Raw genomic sequence first — 26,699 nt, 5'->3', positions numbered from 1 at the left:
CCTGTATGAGAAATGCATTGCTCTTACACACGGTTCCGTGAGAAATAATTGCAACTTGTCACAGAGAGAGGTTATAATTATGTCTACTCTTAGTTATGTCTCTATGTGCACAATATAAGTTAGCTTTTCAAATGTGTTGTTCTCTAATGCAATACCAGTTATTAACATGTTGAGGATATTAGTTTTTGTTAATGAATAAAAATAAAATGAGGCTGCAGAAGGGCTGGGTGGTGTCAGACTGAAAGCAAGTGAAGGGAACAAAGAGGAAAGAGAAGTGCTTATTCCAGAGATTTCAGATCTAAGCTTTGCCTCAGGAAAAAACAAAATTGCCCAAAGGGTCAGGATTTCAGCTTCTGTATTCCAGACCTTGTTTATGGGGTTTTTTTAAACCTGAATATGTACCAAACACTGGGCTAGACCTGACACTTTACAGGCTTCCCTGAGTGAAATGTTGCAGATATATCGCAGTATCTTAGAGGAAAATGCAGAGCATAATAGTTTTTACAACAGTTGTTGTGGGTGTAACTCTCTGTCCCTTCTTTGTTACTTGTACATATTCTCTGAAAGCATGGTCACTAGGTCTTACTATAGGGAAAAAGTTCATACTATTTTTCTAGGCTTATTCCTTGTTGTGTAACTCATTTAGAGTCAGAATTTGAAAGGCTTTAGTTAGGACGTGTGCTCATATTAGAGATTTCTCCATGCTAGGAATTAAAAAGCAGATGGGTTAAAAAGCAGTGCAGACTTATACCTTAATCTTTAGAAGTGGCTGATGGTTTCAAGAATCAGAATTTTAAATTGCCCAAGAAAGTATTCGGTGAAAATCAGAGCCCTTGAATGAGTCTTAAATTGGGTGCCCGACTTGGGAGCATGCAAAATCACTTGGGAAATTAGAAAACCTTGGCCATATGCTTATATGTTAACTCCACTTGACTAAGTCCTTGCTATATGTTGCTTCCTCAATTTGCAGTCAGTTTTGTGTTGTAAATAAGATACTCTTGACTCAGACTTGAAAGTTCCCCAGGAAAACTGGAGAACCTTTCTCTTGTTAAACAGCACCCTAATTATAAAAGCAATTTTACAAACAATCCCCTGGAGGAAGCATTTTCGTTCTCATCAGGAAGGCTCTTGAATAAAGTAACACCTTTTCTAACTTCATTTATTTACAACAGGACACAAGACTGAGACTGGGTGAGATTTATTGCCATTACATCACTGATGCTCAGTAATTCATAAAACATTGGGTCTAGGAGTTAGCACTGCTGTTATTTCCTCTGATGCCTGACCTCACCACAGTCTAATAACATACAGGAAATCCAGAAGACAAAGGGGGAAAACACTGGTCTTGAATGCTAAAAATAACCATTGAAACTAGTACAATCATGTAATAGAGTATGGCCAAATAATTTATTTAACATAATAGTAGAATCTGCTAAAGCAATTAGAATCTGTTCCAAATGTTTTTAATGGAAAGTATGTTGGGGGTAAGAACTAAAACACTTAAAGAATTGAGACTTTTAGGTTATATAGTTCAGTTACGTGTACTGATTTTAGGTTTGTGTATGTTATTGCTTACATGTGCAGACCACTTAATGACTTGACTAGAACAGACAGTCATTGTATGGTTGTTATACTTCCAGAGGTCATCCTGTATAAGCTACACGGTGATCTTAAGTGATGTATTACACTTGACAACCCAAAAAGTTACAATACAAAAGCATTCCAATTCTCAGTGTCTTCTGAGACTTGTTCAATATCCTTGATGGTATCTAGTGTCTGGTGTGCCATTGGGATGACATTTTTTGGTGTCTTTACTAATCAGTCAAGGTTAACATGTAATTCATGTTAGCTGTGTGTTTGGCTTGTTTTGGGATGTAGGTTTTTGGGTCTGGATATTTGTTTAGTTGTTTGGCTTGTTTTGTTGGGGTTTTTTTCTAACCTATATTTGCAAGATTTCGTAAAGGGTTAAATAGTATGATGACACAATAATGAAAAAAATCATATTTTTCATAGCTACTTATTTATTTGTGTTAAAATTGGAACAGTATTTTATCCAAAAATATAAATTTAGGCAGTGCTTTAAAATTGGTGGAAAGAGGTACATGAAAAACAAAACCAAATCCCAAAACATACCATTGCATGAAAGTCAGGTATTTCTGATGTTTTTAGCTTGTGAAATACTGGAAAAGCAAGTTCACAAACATGTACTTCTTTTTTGAACAGCTGCTCAGTTTGACTGTGCCTGCCCTTCTTTTATTTACATATGTTGCAGAGTTATTTGAAAGAGATTATTCTTTGTATAAATCCCAATATTAGTATGCAAACTAGTATGTTCAGGTGTGAACAAGTCTTCGCTATTTGACACTGACACTTGATTTGCCTTCCAATCAGAAGCAGAAGTACTTACAGATCACGAACTGGGAATAACGAAGAAATTGAACCAGCTGTTCCTGAACAGTCCATTTGGCTATGGTTTCCATTTCATTAAACTCATTTAAGTATAATTATGTAGATAAATAGATCAGTAGATAGATAGATATGAAACATTTCCCTTTTTGTAAATGTATATGGTAACTTAAATATGAATTGATTTAATTTCAGAAGCAAGCAGAGAAATATGGGACTTTCGATATTTGACTGAAAGAGACCTACTGAGAAGCTGGATTGTCCAAATTCAGCTTAGCCTAAGGATGCAAATTCTCAAAACTTGTGCTTATCAGAACAGTCTACTGCATCTTAGGGCATCTTCTGAACATTGTAAACTAGGAAGAATTTTCAGTGGAAGTGACATATAAGGATAAAAGGAGAAACAGAAATTGAGAGCTCTATTCTGTTTTCATTAATCTACAGAACGAAACTGGATGTCATCTCAATGTCTCTTTTATCTCAATGTCAAAAATAAGATTTCCAGGTACCAAAAATGTCAGCGATTACCTACAAATAAGTGGCTCAGTGGAAATAGTATTTTTTCTGTCTGAAAAAGAGGACACAGATCAATGTAGAGACTTTCTGAGAGGTCTTGCAGTGACCAGGAAGCTGAGAAAACTGCCTGAAGGGCACTCACAGAGAGGTGGTCAGATCTTAGGAGCTCATGGTCAGCTTTGCAGGTGAATGTTCTTCAACAATGTTCCTTCTCCATCCCCTTTAGCACAGCACAGCAGCCTAAGAGACTTTCAGGTCCATGTCCTACAGAAGCTGGAGACCTTTCTTTAGGAACACCATTTTACTAAAGATCTGTCATTTACTGTGATTTCCCACAGGGTTTTAAAACTGCTTTCCAATAATTCAATTCTGCTAAGCCTCAAAGTGGAAAAACAAAACATAATAAAGTTGTTACAGAGCCCAGTATCCCCCAGATGCAAGCAGGGAAAAACCCCTATGGCAGATGGAGCCTGAAGACTAAAAGTCTGAAGCCCACTGTGTTCATTTCTTTTCTTCTTTTCTTTTTAATAATTAATGATTTAAAACAGTTGCATTATTGCTTCAATCACTTTTCACCTATTTCCCCAGTGGTTACCACTTGCCTTAACATTTACATTGGTTTAATAATTGTATTTTTTGCATAATTTCTCACATTATATTTATTTGCACTTGCATTTTTTTTTTAAATACATCATTCCATAGGGATGACTTTAATAAAAGTTTCTTATTAAAAGTTCCATAACAGCATGATTCCCAAACCTGAAACCAAAGTCCTCATATTTAACAGTTTTCATGACTCAATAGATTAAGTGTGAAATAGGAAATATAATAACAATAACAACATTGCCATATCCTGCACAGTTGTTCCACTTAAAATTATTCTTGAAAAGTAACACAATTCATAAATAAATAATTTCTCATAGAATGAAAGGTACTCAAAAGGTTCTGTGAAATATGCTTGATATCATCATAAAATATATCCACAGAAGGTTGTATTGGGCAAAATAAAAACCAGAAATTCATTGGAACTATTGAACGGGAGGGAAAAAAAAAAAAAAGAGAGAAAAAAAAAAGAGAAAAAAAAGACAAATAGCCAAACACCCAAACCGTCAGCATCTGTTTTCAAGGTCAGGTGTCTTTAATCACCTGCCTCAGCAGTGTTCATTTCAGAAAGACTCTTAGCTCAGACCTAAATTCATATGAAGGTGCCTCTGCAGCCTGAAGAGAGATCTTGCCCTTGGGAACTGCAGTTCTGAGCTAGTCTGACTTGTCATTCAGAGGAACTTGTTGGTTTCTGTTGCCTATGACTAGGGCAGCAAATTTAATCACCCCAATTAATCCCTTTATTTAGAAAGAATAAAGCTAAACCTTAGGAAGTCTGAAAGTTTTTCTCTGAGTGGGAAGTGTGGCTTTTCCTTTTGTTATGAACACTGAATAATACAGAGAACACAATATTTCAATGCCAGCAACTTCTAACTCAGTTAAGACACCAGTACTGGCTTTAAAGTCCTCCAAATGAATGCACCTTCCTAGTGTACTGTTATACTCCAGGCACTCCAGCAACATTTTGTGGTTATTTTTTCTGGGTTTTCAGGTGGTTGTTTTGGTTGGTTTTTTTTGTTTGTTCTGTTAGGGTTTTTTCTTTCCCTTTAGTCTATTTATCTTTTAAAATGCTTCATGTTAGCACAACAAAGTCTGTGAAAATAGCAAGGGTAATGTTAACTTCAAAGTGATGTTGATACTTCCTCAGAATCCTGGATGTGTCTGGACCATCCCACATTATTATTCAGCAGCTTGTTGCGGCAGTCATCTAGCCCCTGGAAGATACCCTTCCAGGAGATGTGCTTCTTTCTGTTTATGGTTTGGGGGTTACTAGAGTACGGATATAAGTTCCTTCAATTGCACTAGAGCACCTGAGGAACATCAATGCTGTCAAACCCCTCTACATCTTCTGCACCTTATAATTAAAACCAGTAATACCTTCTTAGTAGCTGTACACACTCCATCAACACAGCCTCTTCAGCTAATTTTCTTGCACTGCATTGATTCATTATTGACTAGCGGTGGTTTTACTGCTTTAGAGTCTACAGTTCTGAGATGGTTTCTGTGTAAATCGCTGGAAAGTTTCATGGAAAACAAAATCACCCTGAAATTCAGCAGCCACTGCTGTCAATTCTGGTAGGTTATCTCTCCCCACTACCGCAGGTTTGCTCACAAGTAGGGAAGGAAGATTGTTGGTTTGGTTTGGTTTGGTTTGGTTTGGTTTGGTTTGGTTTTTTTTACCCCAGAACAACTAGTGTATGTTTTCATCATTCTTGTTTTGTTGAGACAGTTATGGATGGGCTAGTTGCTGACAGAGGTAAAAAAACAATTTTAAATGTATTCATACTGAGTATATATACATACAGATGTGTACATGGGTATACAGTTGATATATATGCATTTATATTTATATATAACATTGTTTTGGTACACTGGCTGACTGAAGCTATTCAATAGCAAGATATTAAATAAGTTTTGTCAAATAGCAATGTCTTGTCACCTCTCAGTATCATGATATAGGGCATTTTTTCAGCTGTTTGAAAATGAATCTCTGAGGCCGTGAAATAGCAAATCATCAGCCTAAAGAATGGGAATCACAGTAACTTTCATGTTCGTTTCCAGGTCTGAACTGTAGTTCTTTCTGACAGAATCTTGCCATTTGTCATGCTACGTGCTACAAGAAAAACATGTGTTTTATGGAGCCAGAAGCATAATCTCCTACCACCCAAGGCATTTACTAGGTGCTGTACTGTGAGCTAGCAGTCAGTTGTTGTTAATATGAGTTTGTGGCATTTCAAGACCTAAACAATCTAATTTTATTATGGATTTAGAGAAGCATCCATGACATATAAGCCTGGAGTTTAATAATCCACACCAACTAAATAAAACAATCTACAGCATGGTTTTTGGCAACAAGGATCCTTAAAAAGGTTTGAAGTACATTCTAATGTTCTTTTGGGCCATCAGTGCAACTAAAGAAGGCGTTTGGATAATAAATTGGACTCATTGGTGAGATACAAAGACCTTTCTTGGAATATTTTTTTTCTTTCTTTTTGTATTTCCAGAGAATTTCCTCCCTCCTGGCAAGCTTGCTTTAATATGAATTGCTATTTACGGCTAAGGTATTTGCTGACTCACTGCAGTATCAGTCTTTGCATTCAATTAACTCCAAAACCCAAGAGGCAGCAACATTATAAATTGATCAGATTTTTTTTCTGAGAACAAATTATGTGAATTCTTTCTAGCTAAAAGCTCTTGTCTGTATTGTGCAAAAGAAGACTCACACAGCCCATAGTTTTCCCAAGTCTCCAACAGAGCCTTGGTCTTTGTTATCTCCAGGCAGACTGATTTTCGTGCTGAGTCATTACCCAGGAGCTGTTGTCACTTTCACTACTGCCTGCACACAGGTTTTCAGCTGAAGGTTAGGTAGACAGGACTTATGACACCTGGAACATAGACTGAGTTTCCAGTCTGATGTGGAGGCTAAGTCTCAGGAAAATGATCATAGAAAAAAAGAAAAGATGAAGTTTTACCCTCAAATACTGAATTTGACTTCTCATCTCATCTCTCGCTGTTATGGCATCTCAGGGCAGAATTTGGGTGCAAACACCACAGACCAGTTACAAGTATGATCAAGTACTTATCATTAGTCATATTGCTTCCTAGGCTTTTAAAATGGAGGTGGGGAAGTACATAGAGAAGAGTTTATTCCTTTATTGCCTGTACTTATTGTTTGTATGTAGACAGAAGCAGTTTGATTTTAGCATCCAAAAAGCTATTTGGGCAAGTTGCCGTATCTGTGACAGGTTAGACTTCCTGTATTATGTTTATCAGAACTCCTTGGAGCCTCAAACTAACCATGATATATTGATCTGGCACTCGGCAGTGATGTATTTATTGTCATTATTACTTGCCAATACATTCAGAAACTGATAGTACATGTCTCTACATTGCATTTTAACTGAAATACAAAAACACTGTGGGATTTCCCTGTCATGCCTCTTATTTTTAGTGTTTTATTCCACAAACACAAAGAGAAGGGTAGATCATCTCTGACTTACACTGATCCAGTACTCCACTCTTTCTTGCCTGCTACACACTGATATCAGTAGATCTACAGTGACATAAACCAGAAGAATACAGTCAAAAATCAGATCCTTCCTACACCAAATCACTTTCCACATCTGTTCCCTATTTGTCTTATAATGACACATGGGATTATCTTGAGAATATATTCTGCTTTAACTGTCATGCCACTGACTTTATAGCCTTATCAAATATCCATTGGTGTGCAGGTTGAGCAATTATCATCTACTAAGAAGGAATCCCAAGAAAATGTAGATTGATAATAACATTTTTCATAAATGGCTTGTAGCATTAATGCCATTTTCTATTACTGTAGTTAAGGTCTAACATTCTCCTCAATTTACTGCTTGTATTTATTGTGCAAGATCTAGGTATGGACACTGCAGCAGAATTTCAAAAAAACTGTTTTCTTTTTCATTATTTATTCATTTCTGGTTAGAAGGAGCAAAGTCAGAAAATTGGATAGAAGCAAGGAATGCATCTGGAATATTAAGAAATAGAAAGAAAGATAAGAGGAAAGAAAGGAAGAAATTTAATACTGTGTGAGATATTACAGATACAGAATGACTGTATAAACATAATCAGGCAGGCTACATCTACAAGAATATACCCTAGGAGACTGAGCTTGAATTCTGGGATCAGACTTCACAAAGCTGCATCCAAACTTTTTATCTTACAGTGCAGTAGCCCAGTAGCCCCTCCAGATAGACAATCCTGCTATCCATTTTCCCTTCACCTTTTTCTCCAGTAAATATAGTGAAATGTGAAGTTCTTCTGATGTTCCTTTTGAAATATGTAACATGCACACACAGTTATGTGCTTGCATAATGTAATTAAGCAAGCCTGTAAGGAAAACTATAGCCTGTGACTCGCAGAGACATAAACTGAATACGTTTAAAATAATACCATTTGGAAGTATGCTTGGTCACTGGCCTAGCCCATGCCCGGATTCAGTATGGATGAGCAAGATGGGGAAGGCAGGACACAGGGAGAGGACTGCTTCCAAATACTTACTTGAATTCACTGCTCCTGAGAAAGACATCAGTTATTTATCTGCACAATTTTCAAAGTGGTGATGGTTAATGGCAGCCTTGGCTGCAGTGACCATGAGATGGTGGAGTTTAGGATCCTGTGTGGGAGGAATAGAATACCTAGCAAAGCCACAGTTCTGGATTTCCGAAGGGCCAACTTTGGCCTCTTCAGTCAACTGCTAAGGGAAGTCTCATGGGAAAGGGTACTAGGCGGTAAAGGGGCTCAAGATAGTTGGTTAGCATTCAAGGACCGCTTCTTCCAAGCTCAGGATCAGAGCGTCCCAATGAGTAGGAAATCAAGTAAGGGATCTAGGAGACCAGCGTGGTTAAACAAGGAGCTTCTGGGCAAACTCAAGTGGAAAAGGAGAATCTATGGATTATGGAAGGAGGGGCTGGCCACTTGGGAGGAATATAGGACAGTTGTTAGAGGATGTAGGGAGGCAATTAGGACAGCTAAGGCCTCCTTGGAACTTAATCTTGCTAGTCGGGTTAAGGACAATAGAAAGGGCTTCTTCAAATACATAGCAAATAAAACTAACACAAGAGGCAATATAGGCCCACTGCTGAACGAGGTGGGTGTCCTGGAGACTGAGGATATAAAGAAGGCAGAGGTGCTGAATGCCTTCTTTGCCTCTGTCTTTACTCCTGCAGACTCTCCCCGAGGGCCCCGGATTTCTATAGCGCCAGAAGGAGTCAGGACAAAGGAGGAGTTTGCTTTGGTAGATGAGGATTGGGTTAGGGATCAGCTATGCAAACTAGACATCTGTAAATCGATGGGTCTGGATGGAATGCACCCACGGGTGCTGAGGGAGCTGGCGGAGGTCATTGCTAGGCCACTCTCCATCATCTTTGGTAAGTCATGGGAAACGGGAGAGGTGCCTGAGGATTGGCGGATGGCAAAGGTCACACCAGTCTATAAGAAGGGCAAGAAGGAGGACCCGGGTAATTATAGACCGGTCAGCCTTACCTCCATCCCTGGAAAGGTGATGGAACAACTTATTCTTGACTCCATCTCTAGGCATATTAAGGATGAGGGGGCCATTAAGAACAGCCAACATGGTTTTATGAAGGGGAAGTCATGTTTGACTAACCTTATAGCCTTCTATGAGGAAGTGACTAGGTGGAGGGATGATGGTAGAGCGGTAGATGGGTTTTTTCTTAATTTCAGTAAGGCATTTGATACTGTCTCCCACAGCATCCTCATAGATAAGCTAAGGAAGTGTGGGCTTGACGATCAAGTAGTGAGGTGGATCAAGAACTGGTTGAAAGGAAGAAGGCAGAGAGTTGTGGTCAGTGGCGCAGAATCTAGCTGGAGGTCTGTGACTAGTGGAGTCCCTCAGGGGTCGGTGCTGGGACCGGTGCTGTTTAATATTTTCATCAATGACCTGGATGAGGGAACTGAGTGCACCCTCAGCAAGTTTGCTGATGACACAAAACTGGGAGGAGTGGCTGACACACCAGAGGACTGTGCTGCCATTCAGCGAGACCTGGACAGGCTGGAGAGTTGGGCGGGGAGAAACTTGATGAAATTTAACAAGGGCAAGTGTAGAGTCTTGCATCTGGGGAAGAACAACCCCATGTACCAGTACAGGTTGGGGGTTGACCTGCTGGAAAGTAGCGAAGGGGAAAGGGACCTGGGGGTCCTGGTGGATAGGAGGATGACCATGAGCCAGCAATGTGCTCTTGCGGCCAAGAAGGCAAATGGCATCTTAGGGTGCATTAGAAAGGGTGTGGTTAGTAGGTCAAGAGAGGTTCTCCTCCCCCTCTACTCAGCCTTGGTGAGGCCGCATCTGGAATATTGCGTCCAGTTCTGGGCCCCTCTGTTCAAGAAGGACAGGGAATTGCTCGAAAGAGTTCAGCGCAGAGCCACAAAGATGATTAAGGGAGTGGAACATCTCCCTTATGAGGAGAGGCTGAGGGAGCTGGGTCTCTTTAGCTTGGAGAAGAGGAGACTGAGGGGTGACCTCATCAATGTTTACAAATATGTAAAGGGTGGGTGTCAGGATGATGGAGCTAGGCTTTTTTCAGTGATATCCAGTGATAGGACAAGGGGCAATGGGTGTAAACTGGAGCATAGGAAGTTCCACGTTAACATCAGGAAGAACTTCTTTACTGTAAGAGTGACAGAGCACTGGAACAGGTTGCCCAGGGGGGTTGTGGAGTCTCCTACATTGAAGATATTCAAGGCCCGCCTGGACAAGTTCCTGTGTGATGTACTGTAGGTTACCCTGCTCTTGCAGGGGGGTTGGACTAGATGATCTTTTGAGGTCCTTTCCAACCCTTGGGATTCTGTGATTCTGTGAATTAAATAAACATTGCTAAAGCAATTGCTGAATAAAATTTGAGTTGTTGATATTGTTTTGCATCCTCCACAGCATTCTGGAGTGCAAAGTCTCAAGCACTGAGCACTTGAGCATTTTGCTTGAGCCTGAAAGTATTGTGTGCAATTTTGAGACTTTTACTTGTGAGCACAAGAAAATGTAAGACTCTGGAGTTGACACTCTGGTTAAGCTTTCTTGAAGTTCTAGCCTAAGACTTAGTCTGGAGAAGTGAAGCTGAATGGGCAGCTTGTGAATAGACTAAAACTGCTTGAAGGGTAGTTAAGAAAAGACATACACTCTTTGTCATCATTGCAAATGTTATGATAGGGACAAAAAGTCACAAGTTGTTCCTTAGAAGTTTAGAAAAAGAAATGCTTCACTAAGAGGCAATGGAAGCTGCCTAGAAAGGTTATATAGCTTCCATTACTGAAGGTTCTCATGACTTGGCAAGACAAAACCAAAACTGACAATACTGTATGCTGACAATAGTTTTCAAGTCCTCCTGGAATTAACAATATCTAGAGAGCCCTTCCAGCCAACAGCTCTATGATTATGTCTTAGGAAAGGAATGATGAGAATAAGAAATGAGGGATTTCTCTGTCTGTGGGAAGAATTAAGAATTGTAGGAACTTGGGAATCAAGGTAAAGAGCTGATACGTTATGAAACTAACGGGGAAAAGTATTGCAGCATCTTCTTTGTTGGTTTCTACTATCAATACGTATAATTTAGATATATGTTCTGAAACTTATTTCTTGTTTATCTTCTTAAAACAGATGAGTGATTTCTGCTGTGTCTATAAGAAAAAAAGAAGCTGTATCAAACTACTTGCTGTTAAAGCTTAAGATATTTTGTCCTGCAAATATTGGTTAAAGGAAGAAACACAGCATCCACCTCATAGAGATATTCTGACTATAAGCATCTGAGAACTGGGTACAAAGGCTTAAGTAACCAGAGAAACTATTAGGGGGGTAGGAACTGTACCAGCTTTGGAGCTCCTTGACTTAATTAGGTGTTAATACAAATTAACCACAGTGCAGATGGGAATTGGAAATTTCTGGTTTCAGTGTGGCCTCCACAAGTTTTCTGTGAATGTAAGTCTACTGTGCAAAAAGCATCTATTCTTCTGGTTTTATCCTTAGTGCAAAATGTAAGATAAACACACAACTCAAATTGATTGGCAGATTTGGTTCCTCAGTTAAAATTAATTAAATGTACTGAAAAGCCAATTGCTTTGGATTTACTGACCTTGCTTTTACTTACTGTTGACTGAGTCCCTTTTTAATCTCAGTTTATATCCCTATATTTATACCCTGTATATTTTAAAAGTTTCGTTGCATATTACTGGGGTCCCAACAAACTTCTGATATAGTTAAAATTGAATTTGAGGATGTGTGAAACAGGCTTAGGTTACGAAAGCAGACTTTAGCATTGTGTTACATACTAATCTATGCTTACAAGATCTTTCAGAAAAGTACAGTCAATGAAAAATGGGTTTTATCTTTTTTCAGACAAAAGTTTCAAATTCCAGCTTCTTCAGTTACTATTACTCAGAAGTATTCTCAGTGAAAGCAAAAGCAATTCAATTATACCATGTAAATTATATGTGAAGTAGAATAGATGAGACGCAAGCTGTGCATGTGTATTTGTGCTTTTGACTAGCCTTCAGCACAGTACTGATTAGAAGGTGGGCACTTTTGCCGAATCCTCAAGTAGTGTAATTTTACTTCCCCAAAGCCACAACTTATTTTTAGTGTTCTACCATCAAATAATGTTGTTTTTTCTTTATTTCTAACCCACAGGACAACATTTTTAGAATGGAAGATTCCCATTTTGAAAACGGCCGAGGGAAAAGCCCTTATGATCCTAAATTGCTGACAGCTTCTCTCTTAGTAGGTAGGTACCACAATATAAGTTCAATGAGACATGCATTCACTGTAAATAATTGCTAGTTTTCTGCTTTTTTTTTTTTTTTTCTCCTTGTCCTCAATAGGACTTTGCTTTATGCACTTTTTTTCCAGGCTCAAGTAATTCTGGTTTCACTTTCAATATAGTTGACCTAGGTGTCTTGAGAAACAATGTGTGTGTAAACCAAGATTCAGGTATCACAAGAGCTGCCTTATATCCCTCTAAGACCTTGATTCTACTGTGTTTCTCCTCAGAAACTAGAGCTAGGTGACTCTGAAGGTATTTTATGGCCCAGTTTAGAGGCTGGCCACACTGACAGTCATATCAATGTAGCTGAGAGCAAAGTCAGAGCAGGAATATGTAATTTCTTACATCAGTTTTGCTGCCAAGGAAGGTCTGTCATCCAACTGTACCTGCATGTGAGCTGGAGATATACAAACAGCCACATGTCTAGGCCTTAAAATGATGTTTCAGCTGAAAAAGATCCATCTGACAATGAATACAATTAAACTCTTGGCCAGAACAAAGGGATTTCAATAAATTAGATATTTCTGAATTAGTAATACTTCATGGAATATGTAAGAATAGAGCACCTGGACTGTGTCAATCTAATTGACCTAATCCAGTTGATTGAATTTATCTAATTGATTTAACTTACTTAATTGAATTAATTTTGTTCATTGTTCTTCTTTTTCCTCAACAATAAAAGGCAAAAAGATGATTTATGAGAGGAAATTAAGTGAAACAAGTAGATTCTTCCTTCTGTAATGACTCTTCCCAGGTGTAGCCACTTTATCCTTCACATGTAACTTTCTGGCAATTTATTACAACTTCAAATCCAGCAGGACTTTTTCAGAAAATAGCAGATTCTCTTATCTCAGAAGTCTTTGGGAAATGAAACATAACCAGATACATTGGTTTCTTCAGGCCTTTATCAGATTTCTAGTCTAGGGTATTGCTTACTAGCTATACTTATTATATTTACATTAGATTTAAAAATTAAGCTATTTAAAATAGACAGAAACAAAGTTTCATCTTAAGAGTGCCTCATTTCCTGGTCTTCGAAGCCCCTAATGATCACAGGTGATGAGCTACCCTGGAGACATGTACTTTTTAACAGGAAAAACAGGAAAGACATCCACATCGTGCTCCAACTTGTACCCAGTACAAACAGAAAGGACAAAAATGTGTGTGAAAAAGGCCAGTGTATAAATTTGTGCCTGGAGCGACTTGAATTTGTGGCAGAGATACTCTCAAGGGAACAGCTTTGCTGTTTACTTTAATATACAATAAAGAAAGAGAATGATGACAAGCCAGTATTACATGGTGTACCCGGTATGCAACTGCACAAAGTCAACAATGTCTAGCTTTTCACATTCTTTTTTTTTTCCTTTTTTTTCACTCAGTCTGGCACAAATATGATTATCTTATTTCCTTTGGCTTAGATTGCATGTCTCTAAAACATCTTTGCTTTCTTGAGTCCACTTCATATCACTATGATTTTCACTCCATGTATCTTTCCTCCTAACAGCAGACTGAGTGTGATACTTTGTTTTTAATCAGGCTTCAATTAGAGCCATCAGTGTATTAGCAGTATAGAAAATGATGGAACATGCAAAGCCAGTGACTAATTTCTGCTTCAGTGACTTACACAAAAGTCAGGGTGAAGCTAAAATTAGCATTCTGCATCCTGAACACAAACATCCTTTCTTCTCTTCCTCCTCATAGCTGCTTCCCAGTCCTCTGTTGTTACTGATTATAATGTTGCATTTACTTCAATCCTGCAGAGGTTTTAATGTTTCAGAAAGTGTACACCAGATTCACCACTGCTTCACAAAGACTTACTCTTGTCTTTGCCAAAAAAGCATAAATTTTATGGTAAAATGAGGACCCAAGGCAAAATAATTGCTTCCTTAAAATAGGTGAGGCACAGAGAATGAACCAGCCAGTGACTGCATGGAGAAGTTTGGTCCAACTACTCTCTGAAGTAGGTAGCACTGGTCTGAAGAAGTCAATAGGGGAATGAAGGGCAGAGGAGCTTCTTGACCACAAGGGCCTCACAACAGGAAGAATGTGGATGGACTGCTTCTTCCCACCTCCCAAGTTGAATGATACCTCAGATACTCCTGACCCTTTGTGTGCCAGAAGTAGTCCTCACAAGCAACCATGTCTTATTTTAGGCTCAAGAGGGCAACGGTGTAAAACAATTACCCAGTACTAATTAAAATGAAATGTTATAATTAGTAGCACAATATTAATACGAGGAAGATAAAAGAAGGCTGAGAAGTAAGAGTAATTTGTGTGGTTAAATACAGGAGGGAAAAATAGCCTCTGTTCTTCATCAGAAACACTAAGCAGATTTTGCAAAATGTGGAAGAAGACTATGTTCTTGACTCCATAACTAGAAGGTAAATATTAGGTAAGTGAAATGTGATTACCCAAGCTGGAATTTGGGCAAAGCACCAAAGTTAATTTGCAAAAAGTAACTTAAGATCTTTAATAGCCATTAGTGCTCAGGATTCCTATTTTATATTTCAGCTGAAATAAACTCTTATAAAACGGATCGTCAGATTTCCCACTCTCCTAAAAAAAAAAAAAAAAATTGATAATATTTGGGAAAAAAAATGAAAACCAACAATTTATCATTCTTAGATTATTCCAGTATTTTCCGGTATACATTCCTTGTTCCATCCACCTGCAAGCATTTTTCATTATTTTTAAAGAGTTGTTCATTACAGCTACTCTACTCTAAAGTAAATGCTAGCTAAGGAACATGTTATAACTAGTTCCTAGTAATATAAGACATCATTCAGTTATTCCTGTCTATGTGCTGCTAACTAAACAATCTCATTTTGAGCGGGCTAATTCATGAAAATGTAGAGACTAAACAGTCCCTCAGCACTGCTAGCATGTGTTCCAGTGCAGGAGGAAAATGAGGGGCAGCATGATTCTCATATAATGTAATCACAGGAGAAAACATCACTGAAAATGTTACTCTAAAGCAATAATATTTGAATAACTGAAAAAAAATAATCAGAGAAGGAGACAACATTGTCCTGTTACCAGTCAGTTGCTCTTTAGAAAATGACCCCTTGGGATTTTCAAAAGCTCTGATGATCCAGAATCCTCAAAGCTCCTTATCACAGAATCACAGAATCCCAAGGGTTGGAAGGGACCTCAAAAGATCATCTAGTCCAACCCCCCCGCAAGAGCAGGGTAACCTACAGTACATCACACAGGAACTTGTCCAGGAGGGCCTTGAATATCTCCAGTGTAGGAGACTCCACAACCCCCCTGGGCAACCTGTTCCAGTACTCTGTCACTCTTACAGTAAAGAAGTTCTTCCTGATGTTAACGTGGAACCTCCTATGTTCCAGTTTACACCCATTGCCCCTTGTCCTATCACTGGATATCACTGAAAAAAGCCTAGCTCCACCATCCTGACACCTACCCTTTACATATTTGTAAACATTGATGAGGTCACCCCTCAGTCTCCTCTTCTGCAAGCTAAAGAGACCCAGCTCCCTCAGCCTCTCCTCATAAGGGAGATGTTCCACTCCCTTAATCATCTTTGTGGCTCTGCGCTGGACTCCTTCGAGCAATTCCCTGTCCTTCTTGAACAGAGGGGCCCAGAACTGGACGCAATATTCCAGATGCGGCCTCACCAAGGCTGAGTAGAGGGGGAGGAGAACCTCTCTTGACCTACTAACCACACCCTTTCTAATGCACCCTAAGATGCTATTTGCCTTCTTGGCCGCAAGAGCACATTGCTGGCTCATGGTCATCCTCCTATCCACCAGGACCCCCAGGTCCCTTTCCCCTTCGCTACTTTCCAGCAGGTCAACCCCCAACCTGTACTGGTACATGGGGTTGTTCTTCCCCAGATGCAAGACTCTACACTTGCCCTTGTTAAATTTCATCAAGTTTCTCCCCGCCCAACTCTCCAGCCTGTCCAGGTCTCGCTGAATGGCAGCACAGTCCTCTGGTGTGTCAGCCACTCCTCCCAGTTTTGTGTCATCAGCAAACTTGCTGAGGGTGCACTCAGTTCCCTCATCCAGGTCATTGATTATGTTCCTGTGTCTCACTAGTTTACTAATATTTTTAAGTTACTTTTTTTTTTTTTATCATTTTAAGAGCCTTAATACTCCTGAATACATATGAACATGATCTGAAACACAGTGGCTTCTTACCAAGGAAATAGAAATTAGCTACCAAGTATATATGAGGTTCAGGATGTTAGAGTTATTCCACTTTCTGGGAAGTTTTAGTTGCTGACTTTTAAAGGAGCGAAGTCAAACCAGACATACATGGTAGTTTTCAGACACAGTAGTTTTCAGTCATAGTAGTTTTCAGACTATGTATGTCTGAAATTTAGTGAATAAACCTACTAACCAAGGACAGCAGATTTCATTTGGGAACCCTTTTACCAGTAAGAGGAATTGGGTCATTCAGGGCTTGGTTTTGCCAATATTCCCCATCCATTCAACTTTCATCTTTCTTTCCAAAATGAAGCATACACTTCTCCACTCTCCCATTTTTTTATTTTGTTTAAGAATGCAATTGTCTTTAAAAGCTGAATAGAAACAATCATCAAATAAATATGTGCTTCTTTTAACACCTTTTTATCTAACGAACTTGGGGAGGTGCTCACAGTTCCATGCTGCTTATGTACAATGTAGGGAAAAATGGTTCCTCTCCCCTAAGAAGCATTACTATGGGCTTTAACTTTATTTAGTAAAGTCAATATATGTATTTCTGTTTGCATCCTATGTTCCATTCATATCAACATGCTCCTTTAGGAGCACGCACTGGTCTAGGTGTACTTGAACTTGGAGGGGTTGTAGTAGAAAGCAAAGAAAGGTCAGTTAATTTCCTGCAGATTCTTCCCCCTTTGGAACATGCTGAAGCCTGTTATTGGCAAAACATTTACTCTGTCGTTGCTGATGAGAAAGCATCATCCACAAAAGCCTAGTAGCATGAACAAGTTTTGGGTTGAACTGAAGTTTTGTTACTTTTGGTAGTGTTTATATATTGAGTTAGAAGCTGAGGCACCAAAACTCCCTAAATATTGCAAGTATGTAATTTTGAGCTATATTTTTTTAACTTTAATGCTATAGTGTTAAATATAGAATTTTTTACTTTCCTGATTGGCATTTGGATCTGATGATAACTAGGAAGCAAAATGGGGCTTATTGGTTTTTTTCTTTTCCCCTTTGATTTATATTGATTTATCAGAACTCACTAGGGACTGTAAGATGAGAAAATGAAGATAAGGTTAAAGAAAGGTTAAGCATAGCATCAAAGCCTTTTTCACATGTAAAAAGGTTTTATGTTCTTTAAAATCTCAGCTGCATACCCTGTACATAATAATCACTATAATTAAGTGATTGTTTCCCCTTCAAAAAAAGTTGAAAATGACATAGAGGAATGATAAATCGTTAATTAATGATATGCTGTTCTGTTTCACTTCTGATTACACCTCCTGCTGGGCGCAACTGGTCTATTTGCTTCTAATCTCTGCTGTGAGTTCATTCAATTCCATGCTTTTCCGCTGTCACATTTTCACTTTTCCTGACTTTCATGACTACCATATGGTACAGAGCCACTGTAGATTCAGTTGACAATTTCATGGTATCAGTATTCTGGAAAAAAGATGCCATTAATATCCAATAGGCATGCTTGGATCTAGTTGTTCCACCATGGAAATACCTAAAATTGCCATGAAAATAATAAACTTGTTCTTAAACTGTGTTTCAAAATGAAGCCATGGTAGACTTCATCATGACCATGAAAAATGTATTACCTTAGCTGAAAGAGTTATTTTATCCTCAGACATGTTTTGTGGTTTGTTTTTTTTTTTTTTCCACAGGAGACCCATTTAAGATGGGTAGCGTGAAAACAGTAGTTGGAAGGAATAATACTTTTTCCTTCCGTGTTGAAAGTATAGGGTAGGGTATCTTATTTCAAATGCAGGTGTAAAAGGGCACAGTCCTAAAAAATGCATTTTTCACATTTTGAATTCAGAGTAATTTTATGGACAAGCTCTACAACAATGCCAGAAAGATGTGTGTTGTGCTTTGATCCCTGGTTGTTTTCTGTGGGTTCAATTACTATGTACTTATTCTCCCTACCAGGTGGCAGGTACTTAACTTTGTTCAGTCCTTTGAATTTAGACTGTCTCCTCCATCATACTTCTAGCTGGCTGAGGAGAGGGACACTAGGACTCTAATATTATGAGTTTCATCTCCAGCTAGGCTATATATGTGTCATTTATGGGCAGAGTATCAGAGGTCAATTTTTAATTCACTTGTCCGCTGTGATACGCCTGGGGTCAAAGTAGCAGGGAATGATCTCATTTATTCTCTCCCTTAGCTGTTGCCATTTGGCAGTATCACAGTTAAAAAGGTGGCCAAAGGAGAAAGGCATGTTCTGTCTTTTCCTATAGAAGATACTGATCTGCTTGCTTAGGTTAAAAAAAAAAAAAAAAAAAGAAAAAGGAAATAAACAAAACCCCACCAAACGACAGTTTCTGTATGAAAAGTTGAAGGGACTTGAGGACTTTCTGAACCAAGAGTGAATGAGCTGGACTCTCCAGTTCCCAACACAGTCACAAAAACCCAGTAGGAACCTCTGGAGGTCTCCAGTCTAAACTGCTTTTCAAAACAGGACAACTTCACAGTTAGGTAGGTTTTTGGGGTGCTGCATGCTACTGTCTGCCAGGGACAGGTGTATAGGCAGTCGCTGTTCCAACCTAAGAATCCAAAGATATTTTTGAGAAGTTCCTGTACTAACAGCTCATTAGAGAGGTTACAGTTAAGCTCTGCAGTGAGAAAGTGGGTCTAATAATATATTTTCAATAACAATATATTGCATTATTGCTTTGTAATTTTCTCATTATCCCTATTAGTGTAGTAGAAACATAGGACTGACAGCTTTCTCTGACTTGTCATGACTGGAAAATTGAGAAATGTTACTTACAATTACATCCTCCCACAGATGGAGAGCTGTACTCTGGCACAGCAGCAGACTTCATGGGCAGAGATTTTGCCATTTTCCGTACTCTGGGGCATCATCATCCAATCAGAACAGAGCAGCATGACTCCCGGTGGCTAAATGGTATGTAAGATGTGCATTTATCTGGTTGCGTTCATCTAGCTTTTAAAGACTAGCACACATCTTCCTTCCAGCCACATCTGTGACATATGCACCCCTCTTTTATTAGGAGCAGAATTTTGTCTTAAACAGTTTAAACTAATTAAAAGTGATAAAAGTGATTTATAAAGAAGCCTTTTTTTTTTTTTAACTACATTGAGATTTGTGGAGTGTGATTAAATTTAAAGCATACACAGGCACCCTGGCTAACGCTGTCATGCTACGAGAGCAGATTGGTATAGGGTGCAAGTTAGACAGAAGCTTGAGGCTTGTTCAGGCATCAGTCACACATCAAAACAAAGTAGCTACAGAGCCTTGGGCAGGACAGTGCCTTGTACAGCCTTTAATTTTTTACTAGATAGAGTCAAAAACACTGGCCACCAAAGTCAAGAAGAAAGTGAATCAGCAGAGCTTCCTGAGCAAGCCAAAGTTGTCAATAGTTTGTAACAAGTGAAAGGGGTCCTGGGCATTCCAAACTGTTGGGTTTCAAAATATTCAGTAGTTTACAAGGCCAAATAGCTTATGTTTTCCTATTGATATTACTAAACAAGTCTGTAGTTCTTTGTTTGCGTGTATGAGAGTGAGGGATAATGTCAGAGAAAATATGGGTTTGGCTTCATGTACCAAAATTCTTTAAGATGCATCTGTGTATTCTGTCCAAGTTCTACTGAAGTTAAAGTTCCAATTGCTTAAATGGAATTACACTTGGCTTTAGCTATACAAGGATATGTGCACTTTGGAAATGAGATTTCATCATCTGAAATACTGACATTCAATTTAAGTAAGCCAGCTATACTAAATGTAGTTACTTTGCGTTAATTTGGATCTTACTTTTTGAAGAGTTATCTAGCCACTTTTACTGTACATGCAGCTTGCATCTGTACTCCTGTTTTTGGTCTCATATACTTTCCACTCCTAGCCACATTATTTATGTCTGTGCTGAGGTCCACATTTTCTTATGTGGTTTTGCAATTTAGTGCAAAGTGTTCCCACAATTTTTTAATGTAAAAGAGCAGAATATGTTTTAACAACACAGTTTCTTATTAGCTACAGTCAGGAATTTCTAGTGTCGTACTGGTTATAATATTAGCTGTATATACAACTCATAACAAAAACAATCTCTGACTCATTATTAAAACCACAAAGTTCTTTTGCAGGTTAGATTAACAACTGTCCATATGACATACGCATTGGTTATATATATCAAATAAATGTGTGTATGGCAAATTGTATGAATCTTTATTTTAATAAGACAAGCTGTATGAATCTTCTGCAAGAACAGATTCAGGTATATCACACTTCAGTTTCACAGTCTGTGCTTGCCCAGTAATCCAGAAATATTGTTAAAAGGCTTATTTTATTATAATAGAAAAGATTTCTGGACTTCTGGAGACAGGAAAGTTCAGGAGTCACAGACGTGTCAGTATATCTTGGTACCTGGTAGAGTAATAATATGTTGAAGATAACACAACACCCACTTTTGTTGTGATAGTCATGACGTAAAGTCCAATCATGCAAGCAAAATCTGCTTTTGTGCAGTAGATGTGCACAATGACAGCTGAGTCAGGAGGATTTATGCAGTGAGAAAGCACAGCCATTGTCCAGAGCCCCTATACTTCATCGCTGAAAATGTGTCATTCCTTTGCGGATTCGGTTATCAGTCTTTCAGCACTAAATGTGAGAACTGCTTTTCCCAAATTAGCAGTAAGGTTACATCTGACAGGGTGCAGAAACCACAACTGCTTTGTACTCAAGATGGAAAGAAGACAGTTTCACATAATGAGCTGACAAACCTCAAGCTTTCTAGAACTTACGTATTGTCCATAAAAGTAGAACGGCAGTATTTACCATAGCACAGGGTGAAAATGTTTTTCAATTCTTAGTGTAGTTCTTACACTATATGCCTGTATGGTAAGTTTCATGCTAACTTAAAAAAAAAAAAAAAAAAAGAAAAATAAGAATCAGACTGAGGCCTTTAGAATGATTCTTGTCTATAATTTAATAGAGAATGATCCTTAAGTCCATCTTTTAAATCTTTCTCTCTATTGCAACTTAATAAGTTTACCATTCCTAATATGGAAAGGTTGTCTTAAAGTCTGCACTGTAACGTTCCTATTAAAGGATCTAAGACATTACTGTAAATTTCCCAGTGATAAGATCCTGGCAGCCTTTCCCTTACACAGTACTTTTAATTTCAGCATCTAACAGGGAAATCCAAAAATGATAATTGTTTCAGTTTGAAACTCTGCAGACATGACAGTCCTTTGATTTTATTTTGTTTTCTTTTGTCATTTGTTTCTTTTAGATATAATTATAAAAAAAAGAAGCTTTGTGTTTGGATGTATTTAAAATGGATATACTTTTAATGAAACAAGCTGTCACTGAAGGATGAAGTGTACTCTGCTGTCTTAAAGAGCTGTATAAACTGGTTTTGAACCATAAGTTTGCAGACTTTTTTACAATTTTTATTAAAGAAAGACATAGATTGCTACGTAGTGGTGGGTTTGCTTTTCTTATTGCTTTCTAAAGTGTTCTTAGCCTCAGGTTAAAATCTGCTATTCTAATGGACATAAACTGAAAGCTGGATAGGAGCAGTAGTTCTGATCAAACTTACAAAGAGAAATCCTCATCCGTGTGGAGTTTAATAGCTAGGCGGTGAGATATCCAGTTGTAAGTCCTTGCTAATGTTTACTTCATACTAAGACTAAGGTCAGAGATGACAGAGTGCAGAAAACACAGCTGTTTGGTACCAAAAATGGAAAGGAGAAGACAGTTACGCATGAAGAGCTTACAGACTTTTCCCAGAATTTAAATATCATCCTGAACTGGCTTAAGAGAAGGACAACACTGCACAGAGAGATTAAGTCTTTTTGATTTAAGTATGAACACAGTTCCTACAGAAATCACACAGTCACTTTTTGGAGATGCTCCAACTTCTGTAAGGAGTAAATGTTGCTGGGAAGAGGACTTTGAAGTGTGCCCAACCCAAGGTAAGGTGCTGACCAGCAGCTCTTAAAGACTTCTTAAGTCTTTTAAAGATATTAAATACTCACAGGCTTCTAAAGACATTTCATTTTGTATAAATAATTAAACAGTCACCAAGCCAAATAAAGCAAGTGAGACTGATTCTATAGCCGTGTAGTTGGGGCATTCATCTAGAAGGTAGGGAGCCATACATCAGTCACTGTAGCAGTGTATATTTAATTATTGATACAGAGTTGGCCAGATGTGACATGGAGGCATTTGCAAAAAAATTGTAAAATGATTTGGCTCTATGGGGTCATTTTGGATACAAAAAGCTGCAGTTCAGTGCCCCAGACTGAATCGTGCGCTTTGTTATAATCCATGTACATGCTCATGTTGGACATTATTGGCTCCTCTGGTAAGTGCATGGAGTTTCTTTGCACAAAAAGCTTTGACAGTCTTAGCAGGTCCCACTGAGGGTCAAGAACAGTTTCAAACTCTCAGAAAAAAAAAATAATCCTGAAACAGAAAAAACGTCTCCTCCCCAACGAGCAACTGCTTTGATGTTACACGTACATCTTCCAGAATCTTGCCCATAGGCAAAAACAACCTTTCCCTTTAAATGTACCATTGCCTCTTATAGTTTAGAGCCATCAGAAGCTAGTGTTATTTGAAGAAAGCATAGATCAGGTCCTGCTTCTATGAACTGCTTCAGCAATGAAAAAGATGAGTAGGAGGCCTGAGCAGGTCGGAACTGCTTACCCTGGTACCAGGGAGTTCCCTGGTGAACTACACACAGCATTTGCTGTACACCATCCATGGCAGCATTTATGCAAGGGCTGAGGGCATGACTGGAGGCAAGAAGGCAGAAATGGCAGTGCAGTGTACCAGAGCAAATGCTAAGCAATGCAAAAGCAATGTACTGAAGGCAGCTTTCGAGCTGAAGGTTAGGGGAGTGGAAGGAAAGCTTGGAGCCACTCTCATGTTCCCTGACTTGAGCACAGGGGATCTGGCCTTAAATTGCTAGCATTTTGCAAAATGAATAACCGTAAACATTTATTTTAAAATCAAAACACAGTTGGGCTGCAGAAGATTTGAAAGGAAATGAAATCACAGAAGCTGCATTAAGATAGTATTATGAATGTGGTTTGCACCCCAGAAAAGTGAGGGCATACTGACCTCGCTCACCCTCTTTACTAGACCTGGGGTTAAAAGAGACTGTCAGTCTGGATTTCCACCCTTGGCTTGGAATTTCCTTGTTTTTTATGGGTTTGAACCAGCTCTATGATATTATTTTAGCATACTTTCCATGGTTTAATTTTTAAAGTGGGGTAGTAGCTGTGCTTAGTCCCCTGGGGTTATTGTCCTTGGTAATCTTTACTTTACGGTTACATAAACAGTTGAGAGTTATAGAAGCTGAGCGACTGTTCAATAAAAAAGAAAACGCCCTCTTAAATTTCACAGGCTCCAAGGCAGGAAACATGGACTTGATACTCTCCTGGCATTCATACAGAACTTTAGCCATCACTTTATGTTGTTTCTGCTGATGGCAATTTGTAGGATGTCCCAGCGCTAGCAACATACACACGTAATTTTGAATATCTATGTATTGCACAGTAGAAAAAAGTATGGCAAGAGAAAGACAAGACTGCAGCTACTTTATAGGTTTTTTACTTTTCTAATAAAATGTATTGAATGTGTTAAAAAGCTGGTTAGAAATGAATACTGCTCTCTTGCAGCTACTCTTGCTGAGACTTCGTGCACTCATTTGCTGCATCCTTGAATCTGTAGCTTGTCTTTGCTCACCTACATCAAACCCTTTCCCCACTGATACCCCCCTCTTCATTGTCCCTCTTCTTTGGCCATTTCCTTGTCCCTGAATGCCTTCCTAATTTCCCACTTTCCAGCTTGCCTCTTACTCATTCCCAGTCCAAATATACAGAAGGTACTGAAATACATGCCACTAAAAGTAAAGCAGATGAAAAACGGCTGAACTGCCAGTATTGACAGGGCCCAATCATCCATTCATAAAGTGCATCTATGATATTTTTTGAGAAAGTAAACAAATATAATAAATTTCCAGCAAGAAAAGAGCTATTTAAATAAAGAATATATGTATAAAAAAAGGGTATGAACTGCATATGAATATATGTAGGCTTCAAATTAAAAGTCTTAAACCATGGTGGGAATGAAATTAGAAAAAGCTGCCCAGTAGAAATAAACAGTGAGTCAGCCTAGCTGGTTTTTGAGAGGAACTTAGATAACATCTATGTGTTGTCAGATAGCACACTTGTCTGACATCGCAAGGGACTACAAAGAGTAAACTAAATAGTCTGTCTTCCAGATCTGCATTCCCATAAATATACGAGGGCATATTTAAATAACCTTACCAGTGCAAACAGTGAGAGGTGTTTTGTGTGTGTGTGTGTGTGTGTGTGTGTGTGTTTATGGTTTTTGTTGTTGTTCTTTTGGTGTTGTTTTTTTCCTGGCAAGAATCTCTTGCATTCAAAATATGCATTTCTACATTTGAACCAAATTAGTCAACTGATATCTCCTATCGTGCAGGCTGTAGTGTGGACCAAATTCCGTGCTTTCCCACCACTGCTCATACAGTCATGAACAATTCCGACCCTTACAGGAACAAAACACATCCATATATGCAAGTCTCATTTCTCACTCAGTTTACCCTCCCACCTCCATTCCCATTATCTCTATTGCTAAGAATAGTAATAAATAATTTCATAGTGATAAATTCCATGTGTGACAAATGCTAATGTCACCTAACACAGTGCTAGAAAGTACTCAGAAACTATGGTGACAGTGGCATAATAATGTGAACAGAATGGCATACAGACTCAATTTACAAGTTTTCTATTTTTTTCCTCCCTTAAGTCTGTAGATCCAAATTTGAGAGATTAAATATGAATTTTTAATTGCTCTTATTGCAATCTAACAAGTCTTTTCTCTACATGCTTTTGTGTTACTTGACATTTATGCTTTCATAATCCTGAAATGTTTACAACTCAGGAAGCCATAGATCCAGCTGAATACTTGATCAGAAAATGCTCATGTATTTGAACCATTCGCCTCATTTGCTCCTTGTATCTTTATACCAAATAAGAGGAGCACTTGATTCAGAAATCAAAGACCAAGCAGCAATTAGAGAATGTGTTTTACAGTTCCTCTAGAGGTGAGGAAGATCACGAAGATAGTGGGCAAAGGCAACCAGAAGAATTCTACTCTTCCATCCTTCTAGGAAATAGACCTCTCTCCTTCTCTCATGCTGTCTCCCTCACCTCGTCCCTCAGACTAGGATTAGGGGTTTGGTTTTTTTTCATTAAATTTTAGTGCTGTGGATAAGATTTTGTTGCTTTTTGGTATGATATATTAGTAAAAGTAGCCAAAAAATAATCTTTGAGGCTGGAGTGAAAAAAGTAGTAGGAAAGATTAAATGGAATAGGACATTCCCCTGCCTTGACTGCACATTTTGAAGACTTCCTGACACTCTAGAGAATATGACCTGGAACAAAAAGATTTGCATCAATAAACATATCTGTCTGAGCTATAGCCACAATATGCTTGGGAAAGTTAGGATACAAATTAGTCCAGGAGCACCTGACAAAGGATATGTGTATATTACATGGTTAACCGTGGGCTCATTTATGGGCTTTAGCTTGATCGGCCTTATTATGCACACCAAAAACTAATAGCTGGCAGTGTAGATTAGAAGCCATGCTTAGTTCCAGTTCATACCGTAACTTTCTTTATAGAGCATGTAAAATGAAAAATAATGGGGAAGCTCAGTGCTTTGTGCATTGTTTCCAATGGAAACCAGAGAAGTTTGTCTGCTGCACATAATACATTTTTTAGGAAAGAAGTTCACAGGTCTCAAAACAAGGACCGTGGAATGTGACCCCAGTCCCAAACAGAGCAATGCATAGTCTCTCTCTAGAGACTTGGAAGTGATTGCCAGCTTGAGTAACTGTGCTCACTCATGTACACTGAATTGATCTATTGGTGATGTGCCTTAGAACTGCTAAATTTTAGGGGTTTTTTTTCAGTGATGAACATGGTATCAGGTCAACAACCCAGTAAATCCTGGTGAGCCTCATGTTAGAGTGGGACCTGAGAGTATAGCTCTTCCTATCACCTATGCTCTAACTTTGCTGGGAAGGAAACTGGATGAAAGAGCCAGAACAAGTTCTGGCTAGAGATGCTAGATGTGGATAAATCAGTGCATCTGCCTGTGGGGGGCAAATCTTGGATCAAATTTGA

General features: G+C 38.6%; 1 protein-coding gene across 1 annotated transcript in view; it reads left to right on the top strand.

Annotated features, from left to right (window-relative positions):
* Positions 1-26,699, top strand: part of SEMA3A (semaphorin 3A) — a 174,029-nt gene that overhangs the window by 94,110 nt on the left and 53,220 nt on the right. The window contains exons 5-6 of the mRNA XM_065667262.1: positions 12,203-12,296; positions 19,305-19,424. Coding sequence (XP_065523334.1) covers positions 12,203-12,296; positions 19,305-19,424 — 214 coding nt within the window. The remainder of the gene's footprint in view (positions 1-12,202; positions 12,297-19,304; positions 19,425-26,699) is intronic.

The sequence above is a fragment of the Lathamus discolor genome, chromosome 1 (genome assembly GCF_037157495.1).
Source record: "Lathamus discolor isolate bLatDis1 chromosome 1, bLatDis1.hap1, whole genome shotgun sequence".
Lineage (NCBI taxonomy): Eukaryota > Metazoa > Chordata > Aves > Psittaciformes > Psittacidae > Lathamus > Lathamus discolor.
This window is presented reverse-complemented; position numbering and strand designations above follow the sequence as displayed.